Below are 11,430 nucleotides of genomic sequence, written 5' to 3' on the forward strand. Positions count from 1 at the left end.
CACTACATACCTATCTGAATTGCTAGAATAGAGAAAAACCTGGCAGTATGGTGAAATGCAAAGGAACAGGAACTCTCATTCATTGCTGTTGAGCATACTAAATAAATAGCACAACCAGGTTGGAAGACAATTTGGAAATTTCTTATAAAGTTAAACATATACATCCCACGTGATCCAGAAATCCCAGTCCAAGGCATTTATCCAAATGAGTTGAAAACTTATGTTCATACAAAAACTCATATAAAAATGTGTATAACAGCTTTATTCACAGTCATTCCAAACCGGAAACAGCTGCGATATCCTTCAGTAGGTAATGGAATAATGAACTGTGATATATCCATACAGTGGGCTATTACTCAACAATAAAAATGAATGCATTATCGATTTACACAATAACATGGACCTTAAATGCATTCTGTAAGTGAAACAAGCCAGACTCAAAAGGCTACATATTATATGATTACATTTTTATGACATTATGTAAAAGGCACAACTATAGGGATAGAAAACAGGTCAGTGGTTCGGTGGTTAGCAGGGTTGAGGGAAAGGGGAGAGGTTTTCTACAAACGGACTGGGTGAGGAGTAATTTTTAGTGTGATGAAACTGTTCTATACATTACTTGGGCAGGTGGATACATGGCTCTATGCATTTTCAAACCCCATAGAACAGCAGTCTACAAAGAGTGAACTTTACTGTATGCAAATTGAAAAGAAAAAAAATCAATGAGGATGTTTGGGGGAGATCCCAACAGGAAACACAGAAAAAAGTTATTTGTTGAGCAGTAACTTTTAAAGAGTGCTAAAGAGTTAAACAAAACAAAACAAAAAAACAAAACAGCAATAAATATAGTGTCTTGATTTCAAAGAAGTTCTTCACTTGTGTCCACTATGGTGAATTCTGTCAGTGTGAGCTCCTGAAAAGCAAGGCCTGTGTTTGTCTCCCTCTGTAGGCCCACGCTTTACAGTACAGCATTTCTCAAATGAGTTATATGCAGACCCCCTTAAACTGTTAAGGAGAAAAAAACCTCCCATGGACTTCTAATTCTAAAGTCTTTTATCATCTTGTTTTAAGCATATGTTTAAACATACAAATACATAAATGCTTGTGTTTACAATTCTTATACACCTAGGAGACCATAACAAAATTATGAATTAGACACAAAGAACTGTAGCCCCAATAAAGCTCAATCTGATAACATTACATGGGTGAAACTCAATCACTGCTCACAATGTGACTCTGCTCCTGAGGCCTGTGTCCAGTCTTGGAAGTGGGCAGCCGTGATAACTGTTGGGACTCAAATGTTTCCGCCTTTATTCTCTCTTCTAATGATTACACAAACATCATTTTCACAGCATACCCTGATGTTGTATAGGATGGCTTGAAGAAGTTGAAAATCACTTCCCACATCAGCACCATCATAACTACTACTAGACCTTGTTATGATTTTCTTGTTCCCACCTCCACCTGCATCTAACCTGTGATAAACAAAATTTAGTTTATGTTAAATTTGGCCCTTGTGCTCTAAGGAGGGTTAAGTGTGAAGCCATCACAGTGTTGCTGATGAACAGAATTTACCTCTGTTCAAAGAGCAAAGACTCTGTGCTTATGTGGGAAGGCTCTGCTGTCTTTGTCCTCAGTCTTTGCCTGCTTTAGCAGATTCTGATAGGAGGAAGATGCAAACACCACTCTCAGGTGGGATTTCAAAATCCTGCACCACCACACTGATCTGTTTTGGACTATTTGGAACTCTCTAAGGTTACAATAATTCTTTCTACTATGCTTTCAATACTGAAAAATGAATCACTTATTAGTGGACAATTCAACCAGCAATTTAAATAGAAATATTTTTAAAAACATGCTTGACACATAGCCAGACATAATGGCACATGCCTGTAGTCCTAGCTACTTCGGAGGTGGGGGCTTGATCCCAGGAAGTAAAGGGCAGCTTGGATAACATACAAGACAAAACATTTGTTTTGTTTGAAATGCTTGACAACTAATTATGTTGATTACCTATGATTTAGTGAAATTCATGCTGTAACAATGAACAGTCAAGTGTTCACTCTGGAATAATCCAATGCTTTGCTGTATTCCATATGAAAATAAAACATGCCTTTGAATTTTTACAAGAGTGCAGCCAGCTTTTGTTTGAATCTGTGAGATGGCAAGTTTGGGGCTGGACTAGGACCGTGTCAGGGAAAGAAGCTGCTCGGCATGTTTTTTTCTGTGGTGCTGAGCATTGCTGCTTGTTGGGCAGCTCAAAGGACAACATATTCAAAGATCTCCCTGCCGGCAGGTGCCTCCAACGCCACAGTTGAGAAGTGGACATGCATGAGCCAAGTCCTGGCAGCCACACTCACCAGCCACATAGTCCTTGGGGACATCACCAGACTCCTCGTGCTTCTGCTTCCTCACCAGTAATGGAAGAACAGTGGTGATGAGTTTTAAATGAGAAGGTGCAGGAAACGTGCTGAGAAGAACGCTTAGCACACAGGACATATTCTATCATGTTAGCTCTTCTTACTGACACACTTAACACGTTGGCTTACAGTCACCCATCTCCTATTTTTGCTTTAAACCTAGCTGGTCTGTTAGTTCTTGAGGAGCAGGGACCACAACTTATTCCTCTCTGAATCCACAGTCCTGAGCATACAGCACTCAATTGATGTGTTCTGAACTGAAGAAAGGGAATAGAATTGGAAAATTGTTCAAAAAAGAGCAAATTGATGAACACAACCAAGCAAAGGACAAAAATGAGTAATTTTCACTACAGAGTGTAGGATAGTAATATTTATGTGCCACCTTCGAGTCAACCTCTGTGCCCAACATTTTTTCATCTCAATGCGTTTAACAAATTATGCCTCACAGTTCCTTTGGGTACACTACTGGCAGCAATTCTGTAATTACAAGTTGTTTTTTCTGCTGCAAAATTGTCCTGAATGCTAATAAGCAACACCAACTAAAAAAATTCTTACCCTGAAGTTCTAGAAATGGTTTTGATCTGGGTGTTGGATACATATTATGTATCTGTACTCTTATAATTTGTACTTTATTGTTTGTATGTTATACCTCAATTAAACATTTTTAAAAGCCCTTTGCCTATCAAGAGTGATTCCATCTGACACATGTCTACAAGATTGTCACTGCCACCCTGGCTATCCCTTCCTTTGGCACCTCCCAACCTACTGCTTCCAAAAATGTCCTGTATCTACTTAGCTTGTAATCACAGGAAATCTCCTGTATGCACTTTGAACAGCAAAGCCCTCAAGGCTTCAAAAAGTTGAAGCTTTTACAGAACTAGAAAAAAAATGCTAAAATTCATATGGAACCAAAAAGAGCCCACAGAGCCAAAGTAAGACTAAGCAAAAAGAACTAATCTTAAGGCATCACATTACCTGACTTCAAACTATACTATAAGGCCACAGTCGCCAGAACAGCATGGTATCGGTGTAAAAATAGGCACATAGATGAGTGGAACAGAATGGAGAACCCAGAAATAAACCCAAATACTTACAGCCAACTGATCTCTGACAAAGCAAACAAAAACATAAATTGGGAAAAGGACACCCTATTCAACAAATTGTGCTGGGATAATTGGCACATGTTGGAGAATGAAACTGGATCCTCATCTCTCACCTCATACAAAAATCAACTCAAGATGGCTCAAAGACTTACATCTAAGACCTGAAACCATAAAGATTCTAGAAGATAACATTGGAGAAACTCTTTTAGACATTGGCTTAAAGAAAGACTTGATGACCAAGAGCCCAAAAGCAAATGCAACAAACACAAAAACAAATAGATGGGACTTAATTAAACTAAAAAACTTCTGCACAGCCAAAGAAATAAGCAGAAGAGTTAACAGACAACCCACAGAGTGGGAGAAAATATTTGCAAGAAAAAAACAATCCCATCAAAAAGTGGGCCAAGGACATGAATAGGACATGAATAGACTATTCTCAAAAGAAGATATATAAATGGCCAACAAGCATGTGGAAAAATGCTCAATATCACTAATTATCAGGGAAATGCAAATCAAAACCACAATGTGATACCACCTCACTCCTGCAAGAATGGCCGTAATCAAAAAATGAAAAAATAATAGATGTTGGCATGGATGTGGTGAAAAGGAAAACTTTTACACTGCTGGTGGGAATGTAAACTAGTACAGCCACTGTGGAAAACAGTGTGGAGTTTCCTTAAAGAGCTAAAAGTAGACCTACCATTTGATCCAGCAGTCCCGCTACTACTACGTATCTACCCAGAGGAAAAGAAGTCATTATGCAAAAACGGTACTTGCACACGCATGTTTATAGCAGCACAATTTGCATTTGCAAAAATATGGAACCAGCCCAAATGCCCATCAGGCAATGAGTGGATAAAGAGAGTGTGATACTTTCTTTTTACTCAGCCATGAAAAGAAATAATGGCATTTGCAGCAACCTGTATGGAATTGGAGAATATTATTCTAAGTGAAGTAACTCAGGAATGGAAAACCAAACATCCTATGTTCTCACTCATATGTGGGAGCTAAGCTATGAAGATACAAAGGAGTAAGAATGATATGCTGGACTTTGCGGACTTGGGAGAAAGACTACACTTTGGGTACAGTGTACACTGCTGGGGTGCTGGGTGCATTGACATCTTAGAAATCACCACCAAAGAACTTATTCATGTAATCAAACACCACTTGTTCCCCCAAAGACCCACTGAAATTAAAAAAAAATTAAAAATTAAAAAGCAAAAACAAAATGCTGAGGCTTTTTGTTAAAGAGCACTTAAAATTAATGTTCCCATAATTTATCCACCAGAGGGAGCCAACAAAGCCACAATAATAGGAACATACTGACCTTAGTGAGCTATAAATCAAGATTTTCAGACAAGGGCTGCAGAGTTTAGACATAAGCAAGTATCAATTGCTTAGATCAAGGAAGGCATGTGAAATTTTATTGAAGTCAGATTTAATTCATGGCCTTGTTTTCTCAATAGTAGACATGTTTCAATAGTAAGAGTCAAATGACTTTGAAAGTTTTAACACTAATAAATGCCTTGTAAGGATATGGACATGAAAGTAAGAATAGCTCACCTTTAAAAAACACTTTACAGATTCTGAATAATTTTCAGCTGGAGAGTTGAGTGCTGGCAGTTCTCCTCGTTAATACAAGGATTTAATTGATAAATACAGTTTGTGCCCGTTGGGATGAAAAAACATCTTTTATTGCATCAATGCAGCGTATGGCTGGTATATATGCAAATTAGGAAAAGGCACACCTGGGAGGTTTAGGGCATGGTTTGGTGAGCAGAGCATGGGATGGATTTCAGACCCCACTTTCCCTTATTGGGCAGCTCTGTGCAAGGCTAATATCCATATGTGGCAGCCCTCAAGTCTGGGCAGTGGTAGCTCCAAGGGGATGCTTGTGAGAGTTTTTAATCCTTCCTCTCTCCAATTCTTTGATAAGGACAATAGCATTTTCTTAATTAATATAAAATGCATCTCCAAGACTAGTTGCCCACCTGTCCTCTTCCAATCAGAATGTTGACCCAGGTTCTTCCTGCAGAAAAATTCTGGATTCACCACTGAACTATGAAAATAAACATTCTCCATCCTGTTCCCCTCTGCTTCCAATCCACCCTGCTGGAAAAGAGTTGCTCATAGTTCCCAAGTGGCCTTTTTCTTTAGAGTTTCCATTTCCTGATCACTCCCCACTTCCTTATTTTTGTAGCCACTATCTTCATCAGATTTTCTCGCTGGTTAGAAACTGAAACGGGACATTCATTTAAACATCTTACATGGGATCATCCCTCATCCTTACCTTGTTTGATCTGACCACTTAACACTGTTGATCACTCTGTCGTTTGGAGATAATTTCCTCATTTGGCTTCCAGAACATGGGTCTTGTGCTTCTCCCCCTTCCATATTGGCTGCTGCTTCTCAGTCTCCTGCTTTCATTCCTCCTCGTCTTTCTGATTTCTAAGTGTGGACAGCTACAAGGCAAAGGTGTCTACACCTTTGCCTAGATGATCTCATCTGTCCTGTGACTTTACACACCTTCACAGCTCTCAAGTTTATATCTCCCCTAGCTTCTGTCCTAAACTCCAGGCTCATCTTCACCTGCTCACTGAACATTTCCATTTGGATGTTGTATTATCTCTTCCCACACTGCTTAAAGAACATCTGAGACTGGGTAATTTCTAAAGAACAGAGGTTTAATTGGCTCACAGTTTCGCAGGCTATACAGGAAGCATGGCAGCATCTACTCTGGGGCGGCCTCTGGGAGCTTTTACTCATGGTGGAAGGCAAAGCTGGAGCAAGCATCTTACATGGCAGGAGCAGGAGGAAGAGGGAGATAGGAAAGGTGCCACACACTTTAAAATGACTAGATCTCATGAGAACTCTTATCATGTGAACAGCACTAGCGGGATGGTGCTAAACCATTAGAAACCACCCCCGCAATCCAACCACCTCCTACCAGGCTCCACCTCCAGCACTGGGGATTACATTTCAACATGAGATTTGGGTGGGGACACAGATCCAAACCATATCAGATGTTTAAAGGCATCTCATACTAGACATGCCCAAAATCAAACTCTTAAGTTTCTCCTTCCATATGTTTTTCTCATAGTCTTTCTCACCTGAGCTAATGATACCTCCCTTTTTAGTTGCTCATACCAAAAACTCTGGAGTCATCTATTTTTTTTTGAGAGGGAGTCTTGCTCTGTCACCCAGGCTGGAGTGCAATGGCATGATCTCAGCTCACTGCAACCTCTGCCTCCTGGGTTCAAGCTATCCTCCTGCCTCAGCCTCCCTAGTAGCTGGGACTACAGGTGCGTGTCACCACACCCAGCTAATTTTTGTATTTTTAGTAGAGACGGGTTTTCACCATGTTGGCCAAGTTGGTCTTGATCTCTTGACCTCTTGATCTGCCTGCCTTGGCCTCCCAAAGTGCTGGGATTACAGGCGTAAGCCACCGTGCCTGGCCTGGAGTCATCTTTGACTGATCTTTCTCTTACTCTCCACATTGGCAAACGCCTTTGGATCCAGATTCGAAATATGTCCAGAATTTGACTACTTCATATCACCTCAACAGTGGCCACTCAGGTCCAGATCACAGCACCATCTCTTGCCTGGATTAGTGCAATAGTCTTCTAAACTCACTTCCCTGACTCTGCCTTCCCCTACCCCTCATCCTTTAACCAGTGTCTATTTTCTTCACTACAGATCAGAGTGATCCTGCTATAACCAGAAGTCAGATCATACCTCTCCTCTGCATAACGTATCCCATCTCACAGATTGAAACCCAAGGAACTTAAAAGGTCCTGTGAGGCTCTGCATGGTCAGTCCCTGATATATTTCCAGACAGCACTCAATCTTCCCTATTATAACACCTTATTTGGGCATGCCAAGCCTATTCATGCCACCTCAAAGTCTTTGCACTTGCTAATCCCTCTGCTAGTGTTCTTCCTTCAGATGTCCTTGGGCTGGCTCCTTCAACTCCTTTAGTCCCTGCTCCAATGTCATTTCATCAGCTAGGCCTTCCCGACACCACATATAAAGTAACACTCACACTTCTGTTACTCTCTGTGTGCCTTACCCTGCAATGTTTTTCTTCATAGCACTTCTCTCCTCTCCATTGGATGTGTGTGTTTAGGTATACATACATGACATACACGTGGTATATATATTTGTATATACATATAGTGTATATATTTGAATACACATGTAGTATATATATTTGTGTATGTATATGTCTATCTGTTTAATCATTGTCTATCTTCTCTGCCAAAAACGTAAACTCTGTGATTAAAAGTAGTTTCTTTCATTTATGTTATAACCTCAGTGCCTGGAACAATGCCTAGCACATAAACAATTGTTGAACGAATGTTGAATGAATCTAGGTAACTTATATACTGACTAAAAGTTACATACAATGTGTAAAATAAAATGTGTTAAACTTTGCCTTAAAATTTTCTGTGTTGCCCAAGCAGAACTGGGCATCTTGGAAGGCATTTAAAGAAATACAGTGTTTACCCTGGAAGCACAGTGGATGCCACATGAATATTTGATGAATGGTGGAATGAAATCTGACATCTTGTTGCTGGAGTAGATGGCCTAAAGATAATTGGATAAAACAGGAAGCTACAAATCCACATCATTTAACCCCTTGTTATGTTGAATTACAAAACATTATATATACTGCATTTTATTTTTACCAATTGCTGCCAAATTCACTTACTATTATTATTAGTATTTTTAAGAGAAAGCATTTTGCTCTGTCACTGACACTGGAGTGCAGTGGTCATAGCTCACTGCAGCCTTGAACTCCTGGGTTCAAGTGATCCCCTGCGAATAGCTGGGACTACAGGCATGCCACCACGCCCAGTTAATTAAAAAAATCTTTTTTGTAGAGATAGTGTCTCTCTGTGTTTCCCAGACTGGTCTCCAACTCCTAGGCTTAAGCAATCCTCCCGCCTTGGTGTGTGCTACCATGCCCAGCCAAATTCTATTATTAAACAGAATGTTTATGCATTATCTGCCTGTCTAAATAAGCATATTATGAATGTCATGCTTCATTATTGCCGATGCTGAAGAATCCAGACTGATGTCTTATAAGAGAATATCCATCAGTAAAGTCAAGAATTGTGTTTCTATTTATCACTTTATTGCCAAAGCTAATTGCGTATGTAAAGATTGCTGTCTTGATGTGAGCTGTTAGAATATTAAAGCATATTTACTAAAATTGAATCCATAATTTAAATACACTTGTGAAAATAAAAAGGTAAATTCATTTAAAACAGAATATAATTAAGGGAAAATTTTAATTAAAAAAACACACTAATAGAGAAACTGGTTTTTTTTTTTTTCCTAATTTTTATTTTATTGTGGTAACAGCGCTTAATGTGAGGTCTGCCATCTGAACAAATTTGTAAGTGTACAGTACCATATTGTTAACTACAGGCAAAATTTTATGCAGCCATTCTCTAGAACTTATTCATCTTGCATAACTATAACTTTTTACCACAAAGCTACAGTAATCAAAACAGTGTGGTACTAGCATAAAGGTAGATGTATAGCCCAATGGACTAGAAATGAGATTCCAGAAATAAACCCAAACATCTATGGCCAATTGACTTACAACAAGAATACTTAGACAATTAAATGTGATGAAAATGCAAATTTTCTTCAACAAACAGATTTGGGGCAACTGGATATCCAAATGTAAAAGAATGAAGCTGCATCCCTACCTCTCGCTCCATATATAAAAATTAATGCAAAAGAAATCAATAGCCTAAGTATGGGAGCTACAACTATATAACTAGTAGAAGAAAACAAAAGGGAAAATATTCACCATGGATAATTTAAATCCACAGATAATTCTCTACCTCAGTTAAAAGTGAGCCTCTTTTATCCCATACTTGAGGCTACAGGGAGTGTAGCCTCAGCTACTGTGCTCTGAAATCCATAACTACATTTGCACAGAGGTCTCACTTTCTGCCAGCTGCTCCCAGCCAGTAACTAAGTGCTGCATGAAAACTAAGGGAGGCCATTTCTGAGAGACATGGGACTCCTCTTATGGTCAGCTTTGGCTCCAGTATTCTTTGACATCCTTGTCAAAATTTCTTTATTCTGAAGATCAAGCTGGACTTTCCATTCCACTTTGTTTTCACTCCAGGTCAGGCTTGCATCATGGTCTAATGTCCCTCCAACCTTTCTGCCTCCCTCTCTATTTTATCTCATCCTTTTAATCCCATCTTGGTGTCTGATTCTTAGAGGACTTGAACTAACACAGTCTAGCATACAAACCTCTCTTAGATATGACATCCTATTTTCCACTGTATCTCCCACTTCTTATTTACCTGTATTTTATACTCTTGGTTTCTGGATGTGCCCAATGCCTTCCTGTCTCTGAGCTTTTGCCCATATTCCTTCACTGAGAAAGCACTCACTACCTGGCCATTTTTGCCTGTTGAATCCCACTTTTCATTGATCATGCATCTCAAATGTCCCCTTCTCTAAGCCTTTCAGGGTCCTGTCAGCTGCATATATTTTTTCCCTTCTGTAAACCTCCAGGATTCTTGTTTTTGAACTCTTTTATAAGCTTATTAATAGCAAATAAATAAACCTCTGACTTTGAACCTCCAAAGCGCTCAGCTTGTATAGAATAGGCACTCAGTATATGCAGAATATAATTGAAAAATTAGGGGGAAGTCTCTTCTAGTGAACTTAATTTTTAACATTCAGGATTTCCAACAGCTCACATCCATTCTGCTTGATATAGTAACAATGAACTTGCCTGAATTAAAAAAAAAAAAATTCTACGTATCAAAGCACTTAGTGAAGAATGTAGCATGTAGTAACAATTTTAATATCTGCTTAAAGTGCTTCATTAAATTTGGCTATTTTTTTACCCAAAGGATTGATTATTTGAAATTCTAAAATAGTGTTGCTTTGTGTCTGTATACGAATGTGAACTAGGTCACCTGGATAAATAGTTGTAAAGAAATACTTCCTCCTCAAACAAAGGATCCCTGCCTAAGGGCTAGAGAAGCCAACATCTCTCCTCTTGGGCTCAACTCCAGAAACACAAAAGGGAGACCTTGTTGTTTCAATGAACTTTTAGAGGATGAGGTGTCTGAACAGTAATATGAGAGAGTACTGATGAGCTCAATATATAATCATATTTCTTCATATATGCCATATAGAGAATCTTATTTCTTTATGTATGTACCAGACAGTTTCCATTTAATCCCCACAACAGACTTACCCTCATATTACAGGTAGAACATTGAGGTTCTGAGGGGTTGTGACTTACCCCCAGGTCATGCTGTGGTCATTGATACATCCTTGAGAAGTTTATCATGGGTATCCAAAAGATATGCTAATCATATAAAGTCAGTTTCTTCCCTCAACCTTCTCCTTACACTTTCTGGGCAATTTCCTTGTGCAATTCAGCCTAAGGAAACTTGAAGGCAGGGTTTGGCATCTAGCCAGAGTACAGCAGCCGTGCCAGCACAGCAGCCTCCGGTCAAGGGTTGTAAGTCTTTAACTTGGGTCTCCTACCACTTCCGGTTAAGAATGCAACACTCAGATAAGAACTTCTCAGGTGGAAAGCAGGAAGAGGGTGGATAGTGCAAGGTTCAGATAGCACCTGCTTGGACGTTCACTGATTAATGATTTAACAAGGGTGGTCACATGGGACAACTGCTGCTTTTCTCGGCCCTCATTTTTCTTACTAACAGGTCTGAAAATTGAACAAGATGGACGGGTCCAGGAAAGAGGAGGAAGAAGACAGCACATTCACCAACATTTCTCTCGCAGATGACATAGGTAAGGAAGAAATGGATAAATTCTCAAACATACAATTCTGCAACTACTCAGTTTTTTAAAAATAAAACTTTTATTATTTTCAGTATAATGATAAAGCATACTCA

At 39.3% G+C, this 11,430-nt stretch overlaps 1 protein-coding gene across 4 annotated transcripts in view; it reads left to right on the top strand.

Annotated features, from left to right (window-relative positions):
• SCOC (short coiled-coil protein) overlaps positions 1-11,430 on the top strand; it is a 123,945-nt gene that overhangs the window by 68,627 nt on the left and 43,888 nt on the right. For 2 of the 4 annotated variants that reach the window (XM_011955796.1, XM_011955799.1), the window contains exon 1: positions 11,079-11,326. In XM_011955796.1, coding sequence (XP_011811186.1) covers positions 11,257-11,326 — 70 coding nt within the window. In that variant the 5' untranslated portion in view covers positions 11,079-11,256. Of the gene's footprint in view, positions 1-11,078; positions 11,327-11,430 lie in introns of those variants that run through there. The other 2 variants (XM_011955797.1, XM_011955798.1) reach the window with 2 other exon arrangements.

This window comes from Colobus angolensis, unplaced genomic scaffold, assembly GCF_000951035.1.
Source record: "Colobus angolensis palliatus isolate OR3802 unplaced genomic scaffold, Cang.pa_1.0 Scaffold400, whole genome shotgun sequence".
Lineage (NCBI taxonomy): Eukaryota > Metazoa > Chordata > Mammalia > Primates > Cercopithecidae > Colobus > Colobus angolensis.